At 34.2% G+C, this 27,549-nt stretch overlaps 2 protein-coding genes across 4 annotated transcripts; one reads left to right on the top strand and one right to left on the bottom strand.

The window, feature by feature from the left end:
• Positions 1 to 5,368: 5,368 nt before the first annotated feature.
• LOC114264628 (uncharacterized) lies at positions 5,369 to 25,088 on the top strand. 3 transcript variants are annotated; one of them, XM_082915103.1, is made up of 5 exons: positions 5,414 to 5,604; positions 15,332 to 15,395; positions 22,803 to 23,569; positions 23,670 to 23,786; positions 23,867 to 25,088. In XM_082915103.1, the coding sequence occupies exons 3-5, from the start codon at positions 22,844 to 22,846 to the stop codon at positions 24,791 to 24,793; spliced, it is 1,770 nt and encodes a 589-aa protein (XP_082771229.1). In that variant the 5' UTR covers positions 5,414 to 5,604; positions 15,332 to 15,395; positions 22,803 to 22,843; the 3' UTR covers positions 24,794 to 25,088. The 3 variants fall into 3 exon arrangements, with proteins under 3 accessions (XP_028061103.2, XP_082771229.1, XP_028061104.2); XM_028205303.2 differs by lacking the exon at positions 15,332 to 15,395 and adding an exon at positions 22,579 to 22,648 and having other exon boundaries at positions 5,463 to 5,604; XM_028205302.2 differs by lacking the exon at positions 15,332 to 15,395 and having other exon boundaries at positions 5,369 to 5,604.
• On the bottom strand, positions 8,046 to 13,752 carry LOC114264639 (uncharacterized). The gene is made up of 2 exons (XM_028205317.2): positions 13,622 to 13,752; positions 8,046 to 8,883 (listed from the first exon to the last, which is right to left on the bottom strand). The coding sequence occupies exons 1-2, from the start codon at positions 13,750 to 13,752 to the stop codon at positions 8,046 to 8,048; spliced, it is 969 nt and encodes a 322-aa protein (XP_028061118.2).
• Positions 25,089 to 27,549: the final 2,461 nt, after the last annotated feature.

Below are 27,549 nucleotides of genomic sequence, written 5' to 3'. Positions count from 1 at the left end.
ATCATAAAGACCCTCTAATTTTTTCCATAAATCATGTGCTGAAGTTTCAGTAGCAACATGTTGAAACACACTGTCATCAATCCATTAACGGATAACACCAATGGCTTTGCGATTAAGCCTATTCCATTCATCATCTTTCATACTCTCGGGTTTGCCACTATCACCTTCAATGGGTCCATACAAATCTTTACAAAATAATAGGTCCTCCATTTTAGTTTTCCAAGTTACCCAATTGCTTCTATTGAAGCTAGACATACGACCCACATTTCCCTCAATTGATTTACACAAATAATTAAACCCAAATAAACCGTATGCTCTGATACCAGTTGTTAGGGAAAATATGTGATTCCCCACAAGTAAATCAATCAATTGGGAATAAAAACTAATGCGAAAAAATTAAATCAAAAGCAACACAAGAATTTTTACGTGGTTCCCTCAATGTGAGGTACGTCCACGGGATCGAAATCCGATTTCACTATCAACAAAATAAGTTCCAAACAATTACAAACGAGACACTAATAATCTCACAAAACCACCCTTAGGTGAATTCCAAATAATCACAAATAAACAAGAGGAAAGACCTCACCAAATAGATGAACCAAAATCTTCAGAACCAAAGTTGAAGAAGATCCAAAATAATAACCCAAATCAACACCGAAAACGAACCAAACAAACTAACCAAATATTCACCAACTTGTTCCACACAAAACAGTGCACCAACTTGAAAAGAATCAAAGCACCCAATATCAATGTTTGGCTGCCACTCCACTCAACTTTGGAAAAACAAATATATTAGGCCGCTGCTGCTCCTTCACCTTCGGCACACACAAAACAATATATATATATATATATATTGTGAATCTAGGGTTTTGTTTTATCAAACCTTAGTTTTTATTCCTATTGATTGATTTACTTGTGGGGAATCACATATTTTCCCTAACACAAATATCATCATATGAATTTTTTATTTTTTTATTTTTAATCTATATATGGTTATGCTCTATTTATTTTTTTATTTGTTTGTTTTTGACTATCGGAGCAATGTATCAGACTTTATGGCTATTTCTAATATTATACTTTATTTTGTTAATAAATAAGAAAATTTCAATAACTAACCTTTAAAGTCAACTTCCCATATACAAGCATTTTTTCCCCTTACATATTGCGTAATTTTATAATAAATAATATGTAATTTTTTAGAATAATTATGATAATTTATGATTCAATAATAAAGTTACGTATTATTGTGATAATGTTACGTACTTTTAAAGTAATATTACATATTTTGTACAGAAAAAAATGTTTTTTTAGATGGGTAGATAAAAAATATTAGGATAAATTATATTGACACCCCCTGAGGTTTATATTTATTATAGTTCCCCCCTCACTTTTTGAAAATTACATCCCCTCCCTGAGATTTAAAATTTCATTACAGATTGCTCCCTCAATTAGTTGACTGTTAAGTCAACTAACAGATTTTGTTGATGTCAGCAATTTAATTTTTTTAAATACTAATTTTACCCTCACTGGGTAAATTATATTGACACCTCTCACATTTTAGAAATTACAATTATCTCCCCAAGGTTTAAAGTAGCATTACCAATTGCCCCATCGGTTAGTATTAGTTAAAAAAAAATTCATTGAAAAAAAATTTATTTGAAAACAAAAATTAATTGAAAAAAAATTTGTTAGTCAAAATTTTAAATTTCTATTTAAAAACCAACGTGAACTCATTTTTTGAATTTACGTTTTTTTTTAAATTTACAAACTGAGACAACCATTTATAAATCAAAAAAAAATATCAAATAAGTTTTGATGACAGTTTTTTTAATTTTTGTAAATATAAATTGAAAATGAAATGGTTACCAAATATGCCTCAGATGTAAAAATGTCGTAAAATTAACAAATAATTAAATAAGTTACCAACGTAAGAAATGACTTATCAAAAGATTCTTAGGCTATGTATGGTTTGATTTTTAGATTTTTTTTTAAAGATTAAAATTAATTTGGTTAAGAAATAAAAAATAAAAAATATTTATCATTTTTATATAATTTTTATCTTTCGAGTGGTTAGAAATAATTTTTTACAAATTAAATATATTTCTCCATATTTATTTTTATTAAATTAGTTTTTTTAAAATGTCAGGGGGAGATCCGTATTAAATTGAAACCTCAGGGGGTGTTAATGTAATTTACCCTTTAAAGTATATGTAAAGGTTAAGGGTAAATATGTCATTTTAACTTAAAAGTTAACACCGTCAAATAATTACACTGACAATGGAGGTCAGTGTAATTTCCCAAATGTAAGGAGAGAATTGTAATAAACATAAACCTTAGGGTGTGTTAGTGTAATTTACCCAAAATATTAATATGAAAAAAACAGGGTAAATTACATTAAGAAAAAATTAGTGAAACATTCCTCTCTAACTTTGTGTAGTAAGAGAAGTCTAAGATATTTTTTTTATTAGTTAAGGTCCCTTGATGAGATCTCTTTGTAAAATCGGAAAAATTTCTTTGTGTTAGGGTCGACCTTTTTCTTCCTAAATCAGGCCAAAATTTCTCTAAGTCAGGCACAAATATATTTGAGTCAAATTTTCATTGTGAAAATGTTGAGGGATCTCAATTATTATGAAATTATTATATGTCGTTTTAAATTATAAAACTTAATATCAGGACCTTAAAAAAAATTTCTCATTACACTACCTCCCTTGAGGTTCAAAAAACATATTTTTATCAATAATTTGCTAGTATATAGATAAAAAAAAATGATATTATATCATTTCTATTATATAATAATTTCTTAGTTATATAGATGAAAAAAATTGATGTTATCGTTTCTATTATATGAACACGTATCATTTGCATTGTTCATTTTTATATTTTTGCACTACCTGCATTAAGAGGAGATCATTGTAAACATGCCAAATGAGATCATTGTAAACATGCCAAAACTACGAGTTTTATTGTATTTTTTTTAAATCTCAAGCAAGGTCAATAAAATTTATCCCAAAAAAAATATGTAATATTATTATAAAAATATATAACATTATCACAAAATGCAAAATTTTATTTCTCAACTACAAACTCTACAAGAAAATTACATACTATCGGTTTTTGTGTAATATGTATAAAAAAAAATACATAACAAGATTCGTAATTTATTTATATTTATTTTTTATTTTTTTTACTTCTTTCTGCAAATGTATATTAACTTAAAATAAAAAATGTAAACACCACCACCACCATTGAGTTGTGTAAAAATAATAATAAACACTCAAGTACATGGAATGTGTGATCACATTCTTACATTTTTGTATGGAAAAATTTTAGTTAAGTTTTAAAAAATAATTATAAATAAGTGATAAATTTTATAAATATTAATAATTAAAATCATAATTTTTTTCATGAACGCAATAAATTTCTAAAACTAAAACTAAAAGTAATTTATCCTTTTTATTATTTATTATTAGTTTATTTGTAAAATGTAATAATGTATTTTTCTATATATTTTTTTATTACTATTTATAATCGAATGTTCGGATTAATTTATGCACATTTCAATTAATTAATTCTAAGATTTTAAAATTAACAACCAAATAAAGTTTTAGTAACCCTTTACATTTTATTCTTAAATCTTTTCGTTTGAATTTAGAGATGGAAATAGAAATGACATGATTGGAATTTCTCAATTACATGACAAAAAAAAAAAAAAAAATTTGTATTTTATTACTTTCTTACTTGGATGAACAATGATTAAAAGAAAATACATACATATATATATATATATATATATTATTTATTTTATATTTAGAAAAATAATTTAAGTATTATAAGTTTTTATAAAGAGTAATTTTGATGTCTATTATAATTTTGGATAAATTACAAATACACCATTTAAGATTTACTTATAATTTAGAAAATTACAAATATTTTTTTGGAAAATAAAATTTTTAACTGTTTTCTTACATAGTAATAAAATTATTTGAATTATTAATTAAAATACATTTATTACATAATTAAAAATTATTAATTAACTTAATAATTTATTATTAAAAATAACTATTTGTTATGAAATTAAAAACATCAAAGGACGGGATGTAATTTTTAAAATTAAAAGAATAATTTATATTTAAAAAAAATATATATTTGTAATGTACCTTAGTAATTTTTTTTATAAAGAGTAATTTCTTTGGTTCCAGTCTAGATCTGGGATAGTCCGGTCTAGTTCGGCCTATTGAGCCCACTTATGGATCACTTTTCAATAATCAGAACCATTCACATTTTAGGATTTGTTGGATAAATTATTCTTGTAAAAACTTATATCGATCGGATAACGGATACTATGTATTCGGATAACTTTTGTCTGGAAAAAAATAGACTGTCAGAAAATTAATGGTTCATAAAAAAAGTGATCTGAATACGTAGTACCCGTTATCCGATTGACGTGATTTTTTACAGAGAAAATGTATTCAACAAACTCTAAAATATGAACAATTCAAATTGGCGTTGGCTTCTGTCCAGTCCTTAATCGGACTAGACCGTGCTGTTGGGCCCGTGGGGGCCCACCACGGATCTCGTTTTGATAATCTGAACCGTTTAATGTGTAGAACTCGTCGAGTACTATAAGCCTGTAAAAAATCACGTTAATCGGATATCGGTAGCTATGTGATCAAATCAGATTTTTGTCAACCGTTAATTTATTCACCGTTAATTTTTTTTTATATAAAACTGATTTGATCACATAGCTACCGATATCCGATTAACGTGATTTTTAACAGGCTTATAGTACTCGATGAATTCTACATATTGACGGTTCAGATTATCAAAAACGGGACCTGTGGTGGGCCTTCACGGGCCCAACAGCACGGTCCAGTCCGATTAAGCACTGGACAGAAGCCAAGCCCATTCAAATTATCAAAAAAAATTCAAAAAGTAGGTCTAATAGACTGGACTGGACCCTCCAGTCCAGATGGGAGACCGGAGGCAAGCCCCAGCCAATTTCTTTCTCCCATTTTCTTTACTTTTCTCGAGAAATCTAGGAATCCAAACGGAGTGAACTATTCGATTTTGCTACCCATATCCATCCATATAAATCTACCAAATAACTTGTCCGACGAGGGGCATTAAAATATCTGAAATTACGACGGGCTTGTTGGTTTGTTTTTAGTTGTTTCTGAATTTTTTTTCAAAATTTAGTTTGATTTGTAATTTTTCTTAAAAAAATTTTAAAATTATTTTCTCCAATTACACATTAATCAATCATTTTTTTTCCCTCTCATTTTTAATCGTTTTTTCTCTTATATATGTCTACTAAATTTCAATAAAATATCAAAACATTCCAAATTTCAAAACTACTCTCAAAATCTACAACTAAACAAACTAATTTTTTTTTTCTAAACCCTCTCCTCAATTATTTATTTATTTATTTTTTTTGAAAATCACTCTCTCGGGAAAAAAAACACACCCTACATTTCTGAAATTGTATCTCCTCCAACTCCACCATTAAAATTGAAACTCCACCGTTTGCATATCTCCGTGCGGCCTTGTGTTTCTGAGTCTCTCCTCCGTCCCTCAATTTCTACATCCATCTCTCACCTTCTCAAGGTATCTCTCTCTCTCTCTCTGTCTCTCTCTCTCTCTATGTGTGTGTGTGTTCTTCGTCGAATATCTACTAGGGTTTTCGCTATTTGTCTCATTTTTTTTTTAGTAATCTTGCTTTAAAATGTGCGGTATAAGGGGGAATTTTTTTTATCTTTTTGTTTGGTGATTGATTGGGTGTGTGTTTTGATCATTGTTGCTAGTAATCAAGTGTGTTCTCGATGAATCATGAGGAGGCTTTCCATCTGACAAAAACTTGTTTTTTTTTTTGCATTTTTATAAGAAAGGTTTAGGCAGAATCAATTTGTGTTTTTGTCGTTCTATTTATGTAGATTTCCATTGATCGCTCTGGTAATACTTGGAGGACCAAAATTATCTTTGATCTGTATATTTATCTGAGCATCTAGGACGAATGATGTTTCTGAAAACAAAAATAAATTTTGTGTGATTAGAGAGAAGCTATTAGATATCTTGTTTGACACTTGATAGAAATTTGTTCTCTGCATTTTACAAGAAAGATTTTGACTATCAGATATTTCATTTCTAGTTTTGGAGTATGAATCAGTGTTGCTGTTATTATTTATATAAGGCAAAATTCACTTTACCCCATTGTCATTTGAGGCCAAAGCATTTTACCCCTTATGGTTCAAACATGGTCAGACAGCCTGTGGTTGGGTAATTCTATTTCCACACACTACTTCCTCTCTTTTCATACACTTAATGATTTTTTTTAATTATATTTTTGTCTTAAAATTAAATTACCAAAATATCCCTTTTCCAAAACCCTAACTCTAACTCTCTCAAACCATCAGTTTCCACCATCACTATCCATGGCCGAGTATATGAACTGCAAACAAGTATATGAACTGCGAGCAAAATTAAAAAATTCTCAAACAAATTTATGTAATTGTAAATATAAGAAAAAGTATACTTTTGCACAGAGGTCAGAAAAATATTATTGTAATCCAATCAATAGAGGCGCATCTATGCAAAAATATGCGAAACATGTTCCACCAGAAACAAAAGGTTTTACCTTCGTCTTAAGGTCATTAATAACATCTCCAACAGTGCTATGTTTGGGCAATCTTATAGTAGTGGACCATCATGTCTGATAGATGTTTCACTCCTCGATACTTAATTGGCTGGGGCTTAGGTTGCTGGGAGTAGTAGACGTGCCGGCGGCGGCGGCAACAACGGTGGTATAGGGTTAGGATTTGGAGGATGAAGATGAGAAGGGTATTTTTGGTATGGTAGGATGCGTATTGAGTGAAAGTTGATAATTTAAATTTATTTAGTGTGTATATTGAGAAAAGATGTGGAAAGAGAAGAAATAGTGTGTGGAAATAGAATTTTTCCCTGTGATTGTGACCAGTGGCGGAGCCAGAAATTTAATATGGGGGGCACCCATTAATTACAATCTCAAAATTTTTCTTCCCCAATCAATAACAATAACATAATAATAATTTTTCGAGCTAATGTTAAACATTAAAAATTAATATCCATTACAAAAAGTTTTAAATTTTAAATTTTTACAATTGATCCCGACAAGTTTTCATCTTTTGAAATCTTTTCATAATTGTATCATTGTCAATGCCATCAAAAATATCTCTCTCAATGTAGACAACTAAGCTATCATTCATCTATTCATCACCCATTCGGTTCCGCAACCGATTCTTCACAATATTCATAGTTGAAAATACCCTCTCAACAATAGCAGTTGCAACATGTAAGATTACTGCTAAAGTCAAGAGCAAATACACCAATGGATATACTTTGTCTCTTCTTGTCTCTACAAATTTCTTAGCAAGATCGGCAATTCCATTCAACATTGAGAACTCACTACTGGATAGCATGTCGATAATATATGTATCAAGTTGATCATTAAGTACCATGAGCTCTACTGAAGAAAATTCTTTTGGATAAAATTCAGCAAGATGAATTAACTTTTTCCTGTCAAAACTAGAGAAAGAGTTAGATAGATTCAAACATGCCACACAAAGTAACAAATCAGTATTCTACTCAGTGAACCGAGCATTTAGTTCTTGAACTTGCATATCCAAAATAGTGTAGAATAGCTCAGCGCGATAGTGATGTAAGTTTGTAATTTCTTGAGCATTGTGTCTTTTTCTCCCTCGAGCTACAAACATATCTTCCATTTGGGGAATATCAATTTCATGCTTTTCACAAAAAGACAAAATATCATCAAGTAAAGTTGTCTACCCACTCTCCCTCATCTTTCGGAGCCGTACTTTAGAAATTTGAACTAAATTCATGGCATTAACGATATCTTGATCTTTCCTTTGTAGTGCTTGCGATAACTCACTTGTAATAGCCAATATTGTTTTCATCAAATGAAGGTTGAATACAAACTCAAATTATTGAATTGAGTCCAACAATACATTTGCTTCTGCTCGTTGTTCTGAATTTGAACCATCCTCCGAAATCATTTAAAGCACATCAATCACTGTTGAAAACATACTAGCCAAGCTGACTAAAGTACCATAGTGTGAACCCCAACGTGTATCACCAGCACGTTTAAGATTAGTTTCTTGATTTAAGCCTTGCCCACTAGATAGATTTCCAGTATTAAGTGCCTTAGCAACTTTTGTAGCTTGCTTCTCCCTAACAGTATCTCGGCGTTTACATGATGCTCCAACAACATTCACCACATTAGAAACCAAAGTGAAAAGTAAAGCAATTTGATTATGATTCTTTGGCACGGCTACAAGTGCCAATTGCAATTGATGGGCAAAACAATGAACATAATATGCATAAGGATTCTCTTTCAGTATAAGTGTTTTAAGACCATTGAACTCACTTTGCATATTACTAGTCCCATCATATCCTTGACCCTGCAATCTGGAAATACTCAATCCAAGTCTGGAGAATAAATTTTCCATAGCTTGTTTAAGTGACGGAGCATTCGTATTAGCAACATGCTCAATACCCAAAAAGTGCTCAATCACTTGGCCTTTTTTGTCAACATATCGTATTACAACTGCCATTTGTTCCTTAATTGATATGTCACGGGCTTCATCAATCAAAATAGAAAAAAGTGCATCACCAAAATCTCTAATAATCACATTGATAGTTTCAAATGCAGCCACATTTACAATGCCTTTTTGAATATCAGGAGATGTCAACTCGAGATTTTGAGGAGCATTGCTCAATGTAACCACTTTGACATCTTCATTATGATCAGCAAGAAACTTGAGAAGTTCAAGAAAATTTCCTTGGTTACTTGAATTTTCAGATTCATCATGCCCACGAAACACAAGTCTTTGTCTTAGAAGAAATTTAACACAATCAACTGATGAATTCAAACGGGTTTGATACTCAATTCGAGCTTGATCAGATTGTTTGAAAAAAATCGTTTCAATATGTTGGTTTTGGTTTAACTAGTCTTGACATTTATTCGAAGCTTGATTATGAGCACTATTGGGACCTCCAACATGAGTCTGAATTTTTTTTTTTCTTCTAATTTGAGAAACCCTCACCAACAAAAGAATCACCACCAGCTTGATCTCCAATATCGGGTTTGAAAAGATAACAACATAAACAAAATGCTACATCTTTTGCTACGCTATACTCCAACCAATTAGGAAATGCACTAAACAAAGCCTGATTAAATCGCCGTAATTTTTGTCCAAATGATTTTTGTGGAAAATTATGATCACGAGGTTGACAAGGACTTTTTTGTAGATATGCCCTACGAATTCGGTCTCGATCATTAGCATTATAGTCCATAATCCGAGGTCGTAGTCCTGGATCGGCAGGAAGGTCTATTAAGTTGATTTCTATGCGACTTTGTTTTGCAAAAGAATAATTATCATCTTTTTCTTGAGAAAAGATGATTCCAACTTTGATTTTCTTTTGAAATATTGCTCCATGACTATTTGGAAAAACCAAAAATCAAAATAAAAATTCATAATCAAAATCTCAAACTCCCCACAAATCAAAATCTCCAATTTTAATACAAATCAAAAAATTTAAATTAGTACAAATCACAACAAATCTAAATTTTTAATCTTAGCACAAATTATAACAAATCAAAATTCCTAATTTAAATTTTAATTATTGCAAATTAATATTTTTAATTTTAGCATAAATCAAATCCCTAATTTTAGCACAAACAACAACAAACCAAAATCCCTAATTTTAATATGAATCACCACCAATTAAGATTCATAATTTTAGCATATCAAAATCTCTTATTTTAACATAAATAATAACAAATAAATTTTTTTTACAAATCAAAACTTAACAAATAATTATAAATTAATACTCATAATTTTTATTTAAAAGTAAAAAAATAAAAATAAAGTTACATGTAAACAATGAAGAAAAGATATCAAAGTTATAGTGTGGTCCCAAATCTGTGCTATGTGATCCTAATTTAGTGAATTGCGAGTCGGTAAATTGCAAAGTAACAAAGGGAGACAAAGAAAACAGAGAAAATACGAAGATACTTCACAAGTACTGTGAATAAATAAAAAAAAATAAAGAATTTCATACGCTTTTAAGGTTTTAGAGTTTTAACCTTGCTGCAATTGGAGTTGTGTGTACTCACCTAAAAAAAAGTTGTGTTAGTATTTAATTAGGATTGGGATTGAGATTCCAAAAAAAATAATAATAATAATAATAAAATAAAATAAAATATATAAGCGTGGTGCGTCGTGTGTGGTGTGTGTGTGTGTCAGTGGTTAGTTGGGTTTGAAATTGTGTATTAGAGGAGGGGCACAAGGCAGACCACACTTAATTAAAAAATAAAAAATAAAAAATAAAAAATAATAATAACAATAATTTCAAAAGTCAGGGGGGCACGTGACCCCCCTAAGCCCAATGCCCCTCCGCCCCTGGTTGTGACTGTTAATACCATTACTGATAGATGTGAAATGATCTATATACCCCTCAAAGTCTCTTTTTTATTATTTTTTTTCTCTTCTATTATACACATAAATTCTATCTTAACCAACATTGATTTAGTTAAATCAATAATTCATCTTAAATCGTAAATTGTTTATTCTAATTCCTAATTTGTTTACCTAATTTTAATTGAATTATATTTTAAATCAATCCCGTAAATACACACACTTACACTTACACACACACGCACACACATATATATATTAGTGGTGAATGAAGATGTTGGGAGAGGAGATGAAGCATAGGGATGTTTTACAAAGGGAGATTGAGCAACGGTAAGGCCTGGGAGGGGAGAGGGGGCGGTGACGTCTGGGAAGGGAAGAAGTGTGACAACGCCTAGAGAAGGTAGAAAAGGTGGTGGTGAGGCTAGGTAAGGGGAAAGGGGGAAGGGCGACATGTGAGGAAGGGAGAGGAGGTGGCTGCGATGCCTAGGGAGGGGAGAGGGGGCTTTGGTGAGGCCTAGGGAGGGAAAATGTGGTGGTTGTTAAGTGCTGGGGAGAAGAGAGGGTATGTGTATTTAGGGTTAGGGTTTCTAGAGTTAGAGTGTTTATGTTAAGAATACAAGTGTGTATGAGTGTGTGCTCAAATGATATGAAAGCAATATATAAAGGATTAAAGCAAGATAAGGAGAGAGGAGAGAGGAGAGACGAGAGAGAGAGAACATACAAGATTTATAGTGATTTGACATATCCCTGCCCTAATTTACTCTCCAAGGTTCCTCTTGAGTGCTTCCACTATTTTTCAAATAGCTTTACAACAAACAAGCTTTTCAGGAACTTGCTAGACCTCTACAAGAATTGTCCTAAAAACTCACTCAAAATATAACCCTTTGTTTTTTAACTATGAATAGAGCACATTTCTTTAAAGCTTTTTCCAAGTATTTCTCCTAAACACTTGAGCAATCAATCCCAAGCACTCGACAACCCTTTTACAAATGATGTGGAGAAGAAAAAATTGGACTTTTATGGAACTCAACCTTCTTTTACAAATGATGTGGAGAAGAAAAAGCAGAAGATTTTTATGAGAATTTGTGATGCATTGATTTTACAAGATTTGGTTCAAATGCTAAGGCTCGGGCTCTTTGGAGATATGTTATTTGTGTGGCTCTTTGTGTTTTATGGCTAGAGAGGAATACTAGAATTTGTTAGGAGAAAAGTGAAGCTGTTGAGAACATTTGGGAGAAAATTTTCTATTTGGTCCCTTTTTTTGTTTTTGTGGGTTTCAGGGGTTCCTTCTTTTAAAGGGATTCTATTATTTTTAATTATTAGAGATTAGAGAGCTATTTATAGAATCTGAGGATTCATGTTTTCTCTCTCTCTTGATTTCAGGGACTTCTTGTCCCCACTTCTTGTATCTGTTCACTTTTAATAATTCTCCCAAAGAGTAGAATTTAAACAATGAAGCTCACATACAAAGAATATGAAATTTAGGGCTCATTCTTAAAAGATCTTGATGGGTTTCTATTTGGATCCTTGATCTCTTGTTTGTAGATGCGTAGAAATCTTCCTTTTATACCCCTTCATCTCTTCTTGACTGTTTGAAGAGGTTGGAGTGCATTTAATGCAAAAATAGTTATTGCATTGTCAGATTTCTAATTTTCAATTTTGGTGTCCACGCCAAACTCCTTGAGCAGGATTTTCAAATAACACTACAAAATAATGTTGACACCTTCTACGTAGAAATGTTGCATTGACTTTCTGAGCTGACCCCAATTGAATCCGGTGTCGCACCTGTAAGTTGAAGATACTCTCTAACCTTACGAGCCGACACAACTAAATTTTGGCGACTTGATTCCTTTTTCCAGCAATTTGATTTTTAATCTGTGGGTGCTCCAAATAGGGCTGTTCGCAAGTCATGTCGGCTCGCGTTTATTGTCAAACTGCACCCGACCTGACCAATTTGGGGTTAAGAAAATGTCCACCTGTCTTCAACCGAACCACCCTTCAAAACTGCACACACCGGGTTGTTCTGTTTGGTGGTCAGATCAGCCAAAACCATGCATTGCAAATGCATGTTTGACCTTAGAGAGAGAGAGAGATACGGATTAACACAATAGAACAAATAACCAATGAAGAAAACAAATCCAAACCAATTGAAGAAAAATCCAAATGAAGAAAGAATAACCAAATGATCTTCACCACCTAACCATTCTGTTATTTTCATCAAATCGTTAGGGTTCTTTGCATCTACTATACATCTATCTTGGCCAAATAATCCGCTTGATCTTGATCAGATTTATCGCACAACCTTCTCAATCTTAGTTCTTCACATGATCCTCCAGTGAAATGACCTTTTCGATTTGATCTTGAAAATGTCATTGGATGTGCTCAGGCTTCTTTAGGTTCCTTGATGAATGGAGGGAACAATGACAAGGGTTGGAGTTAGGGTTTTCTTTTTCATCCATTGCAATTTGAGAGAGAGAGAGAGAGAGAGAGAGAGAGAGAAGGATTGGACGCATGGAGCTAAAAGTGTTGCGTGCTTATGTATTTTTATCAGTCAAGTTGGTTGTGTGGTTTTGTTTGGAACCAAACCTACAGCCCAATCGTCAACCCGTAAAAACATTTTCCCCTACCCATAGCCAACCAAACTAACTTTCAAAACTATTAAAATGTACGCAGGTCGGGTTAATCGGTTTGGATTTTTGTGCAATCCAATCTCCAAAACACTTCCAAACACAAATCCTACTCCAAGTAAGGTAAGAAACAATTCATCTAAGTCATTGTCAAATGAGTTCATTCACGGATCTTTGAATCAAGATCATGAGATATAACATGATTTTGTGAGAATATTGTAGATATTCTCTAGATATTACGTATATTTTGTAGATATTATAGATATTTTGGAAATATTGTGTAGATATTATTGTGAGAATATATGTATCTATGGCATGTTTGTGTATATTAGGAATCAGTCCTTAGCATTAGGAATGGTGTAAATAGGAATATTTGTATTTCCTTTTTGGAATCATAGTATAGGGCTATATAACCGATGACCTCTTTGTAAACGAATACAAGTTGAATATATAGATTATTTCAAAAAACTTACATGGTATCAGAGCTTGGGTTGAAACCCTAGCCTTCAGATTTGAAACCCTAACCGTAGTAGGTTTGCTTCATTTGGTTCACCTCTGACCCCGACCCAGAACCCTCTGCCTCTCAGTCTCGGTTCAATCGCAACTCCCTGTCGCACCCTATTTGCTACGTCTCTCTCGGTTCTCGTCGGCGTCATCTCGACTCGTCGGCTACCTCTGGTCATCGCGATTCTCTCTGTTCATTTCGGTTCATCACGACTCTTGTTGGCTTCATGTGGTTCATCTCTGACTCTGGTTCTTTCTCTCTCTGTCTCTGTGTTTGGTTCAATATTTTTATTTGGTTCGGTACTCTTATTTGGTTTTAAAAAAAAAAAAAAATAGAAAATCTGATTTCCTGTTTGGCCCACTTGTTAGTTATTATTATATTTCTACCTATTGTATCTTTGGTTTATTACAATGATGGACACCAAAATTCAAGCCATCAGATGTAAACTCACTGGTGCCAATTATGCTTATTGGACTAGTGTTATGAAGAATTTCTTTCTTGGTCAGAAAAAATGGGGCTATGTTTCTGGTTCCATTCCCCATTCATTAGACTCGAAGCAAGAGGGATATCTAACTTCCTGTGACACTTGGGATTGTGATAATGCCCAAGTCCTGACTTGGTTTCATAATTCTGTGGATGACCATATTGGAATGATGTTTTCCAAATACAGTACTGTTAAGAAGGTGTGGGACTATTTATTGGGTGTGTATCAGCAGTCCAACTTTGCCAAACGGTATGAGTTGGAAACAGCTATTCAGAGTGCTCGTCAGCCGGATCAATCTATTCAGGATTTCTATATTGAGATGACAAGTCTCTGGGATCAGTTGACTCTCATGGAACCATCTAGCCTCAAGGCACTAGACACTTATGTTGAGTTTTGGGAGTAAGGTCGTTTAGTGCAGTTCTTAACGGCTCTCTCCCCTCAGTATGAGGTTATCCGTGGTGGCATCTTTCATCGATCTCCTCTCTCCTCTGTGAATGCTATTGTTCGTAAGCTCCTCTCCGAGGGAACCCGTCTTAACACGGCTAGTCAGACTATGTCTCCATTTGCCTTTTTGGCTCCTACTCAGCCTCCTTTGCTGTCGAACTCTCCACCTCATCAGCTTCAGGCCACTGCAAAGCCCAAGAAGGGGCCACTAGTCTTTGATGAGTGTGCCTTTTGCCATCAAAAAGGCCATTGGAAGTACAACTGTCCCAAAAAAGGCCTTTAGTCTGCTCAATCTTCTCAGCCATCTCAGCCACAGTTCTGAGGTCTTGCTCCGACTACTTTTCGCCCTTCTGCTGCTTATACTGCATCTGCTCCGACTTCTGATCCTGACTTGGCTTCTTTGAGTGCCTAGATTGCTCAGCTTTAGCATCTCTAGTCCACCTCTTAGTCATCTTCATCTGCTTCTGCTCTTACCTCTCTTCATTCAGGTTTGCTTGGGTCCTCTTCAGATATTCCTTCCTCTGTCTGGCTTTTTGATTCTGGTGTCTCTCATCATATGACTCCTCACCTTTCCTTACTCCAAAACTGTATCCCCCCTCCCATTCCTATTACTATTAATAGTGCTAATGGGTTTGGTATGTCTGTCCTATTTATTGGGTCTGTTTTACCCTTTACCATGTTTGCTGTTACTATTCCATCTGTTCTTTATATTCCTCAACTGTCTGTTAGCTTGCTTTCTATCAGTCAGCTTGATGCTTCTGGTTTTGATGTTATCTTTTCTTCTTCTATCTGTTTTGTGCAGGATTGGGTGTCCAAGAAACAAATTGGGATTGGCCGTAGAGTTGGAGATTTCTATGTGGTTAAAAGTCAGCATCTTCTTTTGTCTTCCTCCCCCATTGTTCTTTCATCTTTTCAGTTAGATTCTCAGTCGAGTTAGTTTTATTTATGGCATTCTCGCTTAGGTCATTTGTCTGTTGACCGCTTGTGGCCTTTAGCTCAGTCAGGATTGTTAGGTAAAGTTTCTCCCAATCAAATTAATGAGTGTCAAGGATGTAAACTTGCTAAAATGACAGCTCTACCTTTTAATAACAGTACTTCTATTTTTGCTTTCCCGTTTTCTCTTGTACATACCGATGTCTGGAGACTTTCTCCTATTCTCATTAAAGGGAGTTTTGCGTACTATGTGTCTTTTGTTGATGATTGTACCTGCTTTACCTGGGTTTACCTTATGGCTCATAAATTTAACTTCTACTAGATATATCGTACCTTTCAGTCTATGATCACTACACAGTTTGTGGCCACAATTAGAATACTCTGCTTTGACTTGGGTGGGGAATACTTTAAAATTGAATTCTGTGAGTATTTGGCCAAATTGGACACCATTCACCAAACCTCTTGTACTAATACTCCTGCCCAAAATGGTCGTGCTGAGCGTAAACACTGTCATTTCCTTGAGATAGTTAGATCTCTCCTTCTTTCTGTCTCTGTTCCGGCACCATTCTGGGGTGAGACAGTTCTTACCGCTGCTTTCCTCCTTAATCGCATGCCGATTCCTCTACTTTCCGATCAATTCCCTTATGTGACTCTGTATTCCCAACCTCCCAATTATTCCCTCTTACGTGTCTTTGAGTCTGCTTGTTTTGTCCTCTTTCCTTGTAAAGATCGAACCAAACTCAGTGTCCGGTCTGTCTTGTGTGTCTTTTTGGGTTACAGCCTTACTCAGAAAGGCTACCGCTGTTACGACCCTGTCTCTCGTCGCCTTTATGTCTCCCTTCATGTTGCCTTTCTTGAACGTCTGTCTTACTTTCAGCTTCCCCCTCTCACTGCCCATTTCCAAAGAGAATTTGATTCACATTGACCCATTTCCTTCTGAGGTCCCGTCTGATGAGTACATCTCCACTGTTCCTCTTGAGGCCATTCCTACTTCTCCGTCTACGTCACCTATAACTCCTTCTTCTCCTTCGGCTTATTCTTCCCCTTCGTTGTTGGTCTATTCTCGTTGCAAGGCTCCCCCACCACTAGTTGTTTCTACTCCTGTTGCTGCTCCTTCTGCTTTCGACGACTTTGATCCTACTGCACATCGATATCCTCCTCGTGCGCGTCGTCCTCCAAACAGGTTGGGTTGGTCTAATACATGTTTTTCTGCTACCTATCGTACTTTTGTGTCTGTTATTCATTCTATTTCAGAATCTCAGCTTATACGGAGGCCTGTCTTAGGCCTCGTTTGGGAACAGGCTAATTTAGTAACTTTTTGGCTATTTGGCTAAAATATGAGCTAAAAAAACTAGTATGTTTGGGATGACTTTTTGGCTTTTTACGAAAAGATGTGCAAAAAGTAGAGAGAGAAGAGAATATTTGACTTTTTGGTATGGGTTATTGGCTTTTTGGCTTTTTAACAACTTTTTGGCTTTTTGGCTAAATCGGTTAGTCTCCAAACGAGGCCTAATTGGGTTCAAGCTATGGAGGATGAGTTGTTTGCCTTATAGAAGACTAACACTTGGGAGTTGGTTCCGTTGCCTATTGGCAAGAATCTGGTTGGTTGCAAATGGGTCTATAAAGTCAAAGACTCATTCTGATGGTTCTCTCGAGCGATACAAAGCTCGTTTGGTTGCTAAGGGTTTCTCGCTGGAGTATGGTATTAATTTTGAGGAGACATTTGCCCCTGTTACCAAGATGACTACTGTCTGTACCTTGATTTTTGTTGTTGCTGTTCGACATTGGCCTCTCTATCAGATGGACGTTAAGAATACTTTTCTTAACAGTCATCTCACTAAAGAGGTCTACATGCGTCCTCCCCTGGCCTTCTCCACTCCTCTGGGCAGGTTTGTCATCTTCGGCATGCTCTGTATGGTTTGAAGCAATCTTCTCGTGCTTGGTATGATCGCTTTCAGACTGCTATTACCGAGTTTGGATTTTATCTTTTTGCTTCCGACTCTGCTTTGTTTCTGAGACATACCTTAGCTGGTTTTGTTGCTCTCCTACTTTATGTGGATGATATGATCATCACTGGCTTTAACTCTCCTGCTATCTCTGAGGTCAAGCAACATCTCTTCTGCACATTCGAAATGAAGGATCTGGGTCATTTGCGGTATTTTCTTGGTATTGAAGTTGCCTCTTATCCAAAGGGCTATTTTCTGTCTCAGGCTAAGTATGCTAATGACGTTATTCACCGTGCCGATCTGATTGAGACTAAGGTTTCTGATACACCTATTGAGCTTAATGTGAAGGTCAACTCTACTGATGGTGTCCCTCTGGATGATTCCATTTTCTATCGCGAGCTTGTGGGTTGTTTAGTTTATTTAACTGTCACTCGCCCTGATCTTGCTTCTGCTGTTCATGTGGTTAGTCAGTTCGTGTCTGCTCCTTGCTCTACCCATTAGGCTACTTTGGTTCGCATTCTTCACTATCTCTGGGATACCATTTTTTTGGGCTTACTGTTGTCCTCTACTTCCTCTTTATACTTGATGGCCTATGTTGATTCTGATTGGGTTGGTGATGTTACTGATCGCAAGTCCATCTTTGGTTTCTGTATGTTTCTTGGCAATTCCTTGATCTCTCGGAAAAGCAAGAAACAAACTGTTGCTGCTCGCTCTACTACCTAAGCTGAGTACCGTGCTATGGCTCATGTTATTGTTGAGCTTGTTTGGCTTCGTTGTCTTCTCTCTGATTTGGATGTACCTCAGTCTTCTCCGACTTCTCTCTATTGTGACAACCGCAGTGTTATTCAGATTGCCCACAATTTTGTCTTCCATGAACGGATGAAACACATTGAGATTGATTATCACTTTGTCCGCCAGCATCTGCAGTCTGGCTCTATTTCACTTCCTTTCGTCTCCTTAGCTTTGCAACTTGCGAACTTCTTCACCAAGACTCACCCTACCGCTCGGTTTCAGTTTCTTCTTGGCAAACTCTCAGTGTTTTCTGTTAAAACACCTTGAGTTTGGACGAGAGTGTGAGAATATATGTATATAGGGCGTTTTTGTGTATATATAGCATGTTTGTGTATATGTTAGGAATTAGGCCTTAGCATTAGGAATAATGTAAATAGAAATCTTTGTATTTCTTTTTTGGAGTCATAGATTAGGATTATATAACTGATGACCTCTTTGTAAACGAATACAAGTTGAATATGTAGATTATTCCAAAAAACTTACAATTATTCTGTGAGAATATTATAGATCTTCTCTAGATATAATGTATATTTTGTACATATCGTAGATATTTTGGAGATCGTGAGAATATCTACGATATTCGGTAGATATTATGTATATTTTGTAGATGTCCTAGATATTCTAGAGAGAGATTGTGTAAATATTATTCTGTGTAATATTCTAGGAATTATTTCTTTTTCTGTTTTAGGGTTAGCCTAAGCTATAAATACTGATGTACTTCTTCTGTATATGCCACAATTGAACATACAATTTCTCTTTTCCTCGTAAATTTTTAGATTAAGCATTGGAACTCAATTATTGAATACAGATAATTGAGATAAAAATAAAAGCTTCTTATAACTTCAAGGCAAGTCATAATTGAATCTCTTAAGAACAAATAGATTATCAAATGATCTCATACTTGAAAGTTCTTCAATCTGAACTTCTTGAGAGCAAAAGATATGTAACTTTCAAATACAAAGGGTCTTCTTATTGAGAAATACTTGGGACATAACATTGTAAAAGATTCATTTTACTCCAAAATAAGTTAGATAAACATTCTGCAATTATAAAGTGAAAAACAAATAACTTGTATGTATAGTTTTTGAATCCTAATCATTCGAGAGGAAAAGGTACAAACATTTTAGAGCTGAAGCTCTTTCTTATTCAAGTAATCATGGAATACTTTTGAAAACATTTATTAATCCTCATATATCATTCCATTAAGGTATCGATAACTAATATAAAATGACACAACAATTCAAAGGACACATTTATCGAATTCAAAACACTAAGGCTGCGTTTGGTAGAGCTTTGTAATTATGATTTGAGAGTATGAGTTGTATTTTGAGTTTGTGAATTTTGGAATTATGATTTGAGTGTGGAAAATTTGTTTGGTGAAAATAGTTTTGAAAAGAGTTTTGAATTGAGTGGGGAATTGTTGATGTGACATATGATATGTGATACAAAAACTGACAACTCATAATCAAACATATAACTCAAAATTCTATCAAAACACATAAAAAAAATTTAAAAATTCGGAAAATATTTTTTTCGAATATATAAAAATTAATATAGGTCAATTGCAACCAAAAAAAAAAAAAAAAAAAAAAATTCACTGTTTCGGTCAACCGGCTGGACGGCCGGTTAGGCCAAATTTGATTTTTTTTTTTGAAAATCGTGCCTGAGATAGAGTTTTCTGCAGAGTTTTGTCTTGGTTGTGGAAATACAATTTGAAAGGCGTATCCAAACGTGAAGTTAGAATGTATGGGTAGAAAACTATTTCCAAAATCGTTCCAAACAGAGCCTAATTTTGTGTAATCATTTGTCAAACATATGTCACAATGAAACACAACTAACTGATGCATTGTATACATCATCAAAATCAAACTCACCGGACTAACAAATCTAAAATCAAATATTTCACCATTGGAAGCCATTGTCCATCAATATGAGACTGATAGAACGCAGTTTTTGAACAAGGAGATAATTGATCAAAATGCATAGGCAATGTGTTAAAAAAATAAATTTGATTTTTATTATTTGATAGTTATGTTTTTCTTTCATGTAATGGTGATTACTAGGGTCTTTATTTGCAAGTTATGGAGAATAATGTGGTAGTGCATTTGTGGTGTGTTGAGAGAATTTAGTTGGGTATTAGTGGTATGGTTGTTTTTAGTGAATAGGGGCATTGGAAATGAAAGCATTCCATTTGCCATCTCCCTCACTCTCTCTGGCACTATGAGCCTAGCTTTGATACCACTTTGTTAGAAATAAAATGGCTATAACAACCACTTGGACAATTGGGAAGAGAATTGGTGGAAGAGTATCTTTTAACTCGTATTTCAAATAGCTAGATTACAAAGCAATACATAGATTTGAAGGACAACCTATGGCATTCGCAACATTAAGACTATTCATACCAATATTAAGATCTACTTACTCCACCAATTTGTAACAACTATACCACTAATATCATACTATATCATACTAAATTCTCTGAACACACCACTAATGTCCGTTATCTTACCCAAAAAATCTCCATTACCACATTATTCTCCATGACTTGCAAATAAACACCCTAGTAATCACCATTACATGCAAGAAAAACATAACTCCAAAATAAGAAAAATCAAATTTATTGTTTCAACACCTCCCGTTAAACTTGATTTTTATCAACTCCAAGCATCATCTTTGAGGGGCTGGGTGAAAATGTTGGCAACTTGATCTGGAGATTTCACAAACTTGAGTTCCATGTCTTTCTTGGACACATACTCTCTAATGAAATGATACCTTGTGTTGATGTACTTGATTTGATCATTGAACACCGATTTTTCAACCAATAATGCTTTGTACCTCTTCACTTCATCTCTAGAACGCTTTTCTGATTGTGAACCTATAGGCTTGGAGGAAGCTTGTTTATTTGCAAGTTATGGAGAATAAAGCGGTAATGGGCATTAGTGGTGTGTGAAGAGAATTTAGTAAGATATTGGTGGTACAATTGTTACAAATTGGTGGAGTAAGTGGATCTTGATATTGGTATGAATAGTCTTAATGTTAAGGATGCCATACGTTGTCCTTTTAATCTATATATTGCTTTGTAATCTAGCTATTTGAAATACGAGTGAAAAGATATTCTTCCACCAATTCTTGTCCTAATTGTCCGAATGGTTGTAGCTATTTTATTTCCAACACGGTGTGAGATTAGAGGAAAAAAAGGTATCAAATATTGTGTATGTGTTAAAGTTATTTTTCTTGAATAATTACAGTTCTTCCATAATAGTGTTGCATACTAGACATTTGCATTTTACTAGTAATAGAGAGTATACTGCTTTCCTATCTTCGAAACTAGCTAGTTAACACAACATATTGTTCATCGTCTTTAATATGCCATGATTAGGCCACTTGCCTACATCTATAGTTACACCCCTTGAATATTTGTCATTGGAACCATATGAGTGTATCCGAGATGAGAATGCTTAGATGAATGTGAGGTAAGACTATAAAAAATAAAATTAGAAATGAGTATATTTGTGAAATGATAAGAGTAGCACCCACTAAAGATTAGTTGAGAGAGAAAATGATAAGATGGTTTAGTCATGTACCACAAAGATCTATAAATACAATGGTAAGGACGAGTGGCATGATCACCATAAATTAAAATGTTGGGGGGGGGGGGGGAAACCTAAAGTGACATGGAATGCAGTCAATTTCGGAGGGTTTAGGGGGGCCCTGGACCCTGCAAAAGTTTTACAAGTTCTTCATATATGTATATAAAGTATATGATGTTATTATGATCTTGTACTTGGCCCCCCAATACAAATGGAGATGGTGTCTATATTATGTTCTTATGAAATAAAATAAAAATTCTTGTGTTCGTGTATTACATTCAAATACATGTTCCTTTTCCCTAATTCACTTGGCAATTTCATCCTTCATTTTCCCTCTTTCCATCTATTTTCAGTTGTTTCCCTCTTTGGTCTCCCCTCTTTTCACTTGGCAGAATGAGACAACTTTTGAAATCTGTGCACACACTACACAAATATTGATCATCCTCCCATTTTCATAAAGTTTGAGAGTGTAATCTGTGTAATCTTGGCCAATCAACGTTGGAAACCCAGGTTGTTTTACAGTTTCACATATACTGTTTCCTAGATTTGTCGTTGATATTAAAAAATTGTATGGTGTAATTCATCCAGACCTGGTTAATTTCTTGATATCTTTGGTGGTGAATTTCTTGATATCTTTGGTGGTGAACTCTGATTTTAATAATTATTCAAGTTTGTTTAAATCTGGCCTGCACGCCCACATGACCAATAGGACTCACCCCTTGAAGATTTGACCAGTAGTATTAAAAATTTGAATATATTTATTTTAATTGAGCATATACCTTCAACAGAGCAGAATGGCAAAAAAGAGAATTCATCTAGCCAACTCCACTTGAGTGGTACACAAGGCTTGGTTTATTGGCGAGTACTTCACTCATTGTACTCTTCTTTTTTCTTTTTAATCCAGTTTATGCTTCTGCTTGATCTTCAAATCCTACGTGCTTTTTTCGGTTAGGAGGATTCTTAAGTAAAAGAAAAAATCATTTAATTCATAAGATATGAACATTGCTTGCAGGAATCAGGATACAATTCTTAAGCTTCTGTGTTGCATAGACTATGGCACGCTTGAAAAAGAAGGGAACTGGGAATACTGCTGAAGCAGCCTCAGTACCAGTATCATCTGAAAATAGAACTCCAAAATCATTAAAGCCCAAACCTAAAATTTACAGGAAATCTCCAATTAATAGTGTTATAAAGATCAATGAAGTGGAAGGGACTTCGCAGGTTCAAAGAGCAAAAAACAAGAGGAGGAGAAAGAGAGCCTTGGGGAGCATAAAAACAAGTACCAATAATGAAAAAGAGGATGTGAAGAATCTAAATATGAGGGAAATGAAACAAAAGAACACTATCAATGTGGAGCACTCTGAAAAGAACCAAGAAGCTATCAAGTTCAAAGAAAATCAAATGAACAAAGAAAAGCAAATTGTGTTGCAAAAGAAGCAACTTAATGGAAAGAACAAAGAAAAGTTGGAAAAAAATGAACGCGGTCAAATGAACAAAGAAAAGCTTGGTCAGCTGGAAAGTCAACAGAATGAAAGGAAAAAAGAGAAGCTCGGTGGTTTAATTTTCATGTGTAATGCAAAGACAAAACCAGATTGTTTCCATTATCGTGTCATGGGTGTACCAATGAGCAAGAAAGACCTTGTGTTGGGAGTCAAACCAGGGCTCAAGCTTTTTCTCTATGATTTTGATCTCAAGCTCATGTATGGGATCTATAAGGCATCATCTTCTGGTGGCATGAAACTTGAGCCAGCAGCTTTTAAGGGGGCCTTCCCTGTTCAGGTCACATTCTGCTAGCTGATTCTCCTTGAATATATAGCTGTCCTTGTTTTAGCAATCTAGTCATTTTATTAATATTATTATTAAGTTTTCGACTTTTCAGGTGCGCTTTAATATTCACCAAGATTGTTATCCCCTCCCGGAGAGTGTCTTTAGAAGGGCAATCAAGGAAAACTACAGTGAAAAGAACAAGTTTGATACGGATCTTACTGTCCAACAAGTGAGAGAGACTTCATCCGGTATGTTGACAATTTGATCATAATTTCATGATTTTTTGATGTATGAATTTCCCCATTGCAGGTTAAGAAGCTCATAGAACTTTTCAGGCCTGCTGAATTGCAGTCACGTGCACCACCCATCCAACCCGCTCCAATGATGATAATTCACAATAGGAAAGTGAATGAGGGAGCAGGAGAATCTTGGGCTTATCAACAGGGGGAATCTTTGACTAGAGATCCTCATACCCATGTGCTCTCTTATGAAGGGGATCAGCATTTAACATACGGAGATGTTGCTTCAACAGGGAGAGAAGATTTTTCTCAAGATTATTTTCCTAGTGAAAAGGAATATCGAACTTACGGTCTTCGTAGAGAGAGACAGAACTTCACTCCTACCGTGGAGCCTCACTCAGGGGGCCATGTAAGAGAGCACCTCCTGATGCACCCAGGTAATATCTATAGGGACACTGCCTCTGCACAAGGACAAGCCACTCATCACGATCCACTTTTAGCTACTGAGAAACAGTACCAAACTTACGGTCTTTTTCCTAGACAAGAATTGCAGTCTTCAACTCCCCTTGCAACCACAACTACTACATCTATGGTGGACTCTTACTCGAAGGTTCCATATTATACTTGCCACTATGGTGGTTCATTTCCAGACCCATATCGCCCACCTTCAAGGAGAGAGGAAGTCCCTTTAGGTACTTATTCTCTCAGTGGAAGGGGAGAAATGCACCTGTCTGAGACTGATCATTTACAAAGGAAAGAAATTTACCCAACTCAGACTGATGACCATTCATGGAGGGGAGAATCTTATCCAACTGAGATCGTTCGCTTAGGAAGGAGAGAAAATGATGATGCAGGGATGTTATACTCAACCTATGCTTCGAATGCTCTGTCCGACTATAACCGACTTCACAATCATCAAGGGCCTAGGCCTGAAGCCTCACTTGCCCCCGTTTCATCGCAGTACTTTTTTGGTAGTCCATCATTGTCCCGTCGTTGATCCAAGCCTTCATCCTTCTCACTCTCACTCTCTCTCTGCTTTTTCTTTTTGTTTTTAATATGATTGACAATGCACAATGTAGGCACTACTTCTCTATGAACTTTTATCAGGCAAGATGCCTTGGAGTTGAGAACAGTATTTTTGCATAACATCAATTTGTCTGCATGTAATATGAAGTACATGGAAAATTAGGGGAAAAAAAAAAAAAAACGTGGGCGACTCTGCTGTAGCTGATTTTGACGAAGGGTTTTCTGGTCAAAGTTGTCAGGTAATAATAGTTCGACTTATAACTGAACATTATGTTTTTACATGCTTTCCTTTGAAATTGGTTCATCTGGGCATAGAATTCTGGTTGATGCTGTGATGGTGAACTGCTGCACTAGTAGCTTGTTTATGCATATATATCGACTCAGGATACTACTGTCCTTTAGCTTTCTTCTCAAGTTTCTGGGGGAATAGTCACTTGTATTATCATATCATCCATCATGATATCAGATTTTTTTTGCAAGTGTATGGTTTCGATTTATGTATGAATGATTTTACTGTGTGCAACGATCTGATTCTGGTTGGATTTGGTAGATATATTTTCATCTATTTGCTAACAGGAGATGTTACTAAGCGTTCGTGCCCCCTCACGCACACACGTACATATTGGATATATTAAATAAAAGGGTTAGGAGGGTTTCGGTTACACCTGATGTAAATAATTTTTGCAGGCAGAGTTCCATTTAGTGTAGTACTTGCTCTATGGCTATAAAATACAGGGTTGGTCCCTACTTTCCCTCATATGTAGATGGTTGTTTAGAGAGTAAAAGGCTTGCCTATATCTTCAAAATTCGAGTTATTCGTCTTTCAATTTTTGCGGGCAGAGTTCTTTTATGTTGTGTTTGGTTGGGGGATTTGGGCAGAGATTTGGAAAGGAAAAGGGAAAAAGTGTGTGAAACTATGTGAAATTTAGGCATGTTTTATTCACATTTCACCTATTTTTTTCATTTCTCTTTTCAAATCCCTTCTCAAATCTTCCAACTAAACACAGTATTAGTGTAGAACTTTCTCTATGGCTATAAATATACAGGGTTGGTCCCCACTTTACCTCATGTAGATAGTTGTTTAGAGAGTGGGAATTGGGGTGGTTGCTGTGCGGGGGTGCACAGCAGCCACTGCTGTGCAGCCAATTGGGCCTTTTTTCAGGGTCCATTTTGATAATCTAAATCGTTCACATTTTAGAATATATCAAGTAGAATATACTTGTAAAAAATCAAGTTAATCGGATATCATTTACCTATTCATTCACTTACATTTGTATCTATAAAAATAAATAACAATTGTAATTTAAAGTATGAGTAAAAAGGGAAAATCTTCAAAATTCAAGTTATCCATCTTTCAAATATAGATTTACGTACGCGTTTTATTATAGTTTTTTTTAAAGAGTTATTTATCGAAAAGTTTTATTTTCAAATGTTACGACAGGTTAGGTCTTATTTAAGATTTTTTGAACTAATAAGTCCTATTTAGTAATGTTGAAAATATTATTAGTTTTTTTTAATTTTTAAAACTAAGAATATTATAAATTTTACATAGTAATATTTTAGATAATTATTTCACTAATTGATGAAAAAAAAAGAGTATGAGCGATTAAATGTTTTTTACCTTTCTATTTATTAGTTTGATTCAACTATTTAATAAAATTAAAAATATTATCAATTTTTTCTTGTTTTAAAATTAAGAATATTATTAGTTTTTTTTGTTTTTCATATTAATATTCTATTATCATGTTCATTTATAGACACAAAATTTTTTAGGTTTGCACAAAAAAATAATTCAATTTTTAAATTTTTTTTAAATAAGATTTAATGGAGTATAAATTTATAAATTAAGACTTATATATAAATATTTATTTTTTAAATTAGAGGTGGCAATATGTTATGAACTCGCCCATTAACAAGGCTTGCTCAAATAAATCGATTGTCGTGGGTTGGAATAAAAAGTTACACATTTGAAAAAAAAATATAAATAAAATAAGTAAAATAAGGAAAAGATTTCCAGTATGCATCGCACGTTGTGTGTAACTTTATACAAAATTACATAAATTTTTATGAATTTATATAAGTGATTTCACAAAAATATGAAAGTTGAACACAAATTCGCATAACTATTTAAGTTTTCACTTATGTGAATTTGTATTCAATTTACGTTATGTAAATTAATAAAAATTTATATAATTTGTTATAAAATTACAGAGTGTACATTGCATATCGGAATCTATTTCATTTCTTGGCCAGGTGGTGGTGGGAAATGAGTGGGTCGGTTATATATGTTACATAATATAACTTAAACTCGTCTTAAAATTAAAATCATTATTAAAACAGTATTTTCCAAATAAATTAGGTTTTATCAAATCCTTTTTATAAATATACATACATATATATATACTAGTGGGTGGCACACACGATGTGTGTGCAATTTAAATAAGTAGGAATAAAAAATAATAATAATGAAATTAATATTATAATGTGTACTTAGCTTAATCTCTTTGTTTAAGTTTTTTTTAAAAAATAAAAAATACTGCCACATGGCATGAAGAGAGTAAAGCTTCAGGACACCAAAGTTCCTGTTCACAAACCTTGCCCATCTCTTTGTTTAAGTTTTTTTTAAAAAATAAAAAATACTGCCATATGGCATGAAGAGAGTAAAGTTTCAGGACACCAAAGTTCCTGTTCACTTTATAATAGTATAGCGGTTGGACACACACGATG

This window comes from Camellia sinensis, chromosome 2 (genome assembly GCF_055761805.1).
Source record: "Camellia sinensis isolate YWXY chromosome 2, ASM5576180v1, whole genome shotgun sequence".
In the NCBI taxonomy this organism is placed as follows: domain Eukaryota; kingdom Viridiplantae; phylum Streptophyta; class Magnoliopsida; order Ericales; family Theaceae; genus Camellia; species Camellia sinensis.
Note: the sequence above shows the minus strand (reverse complement) of the source record. Positions and strands in the feature narration are given on the sequence as shown.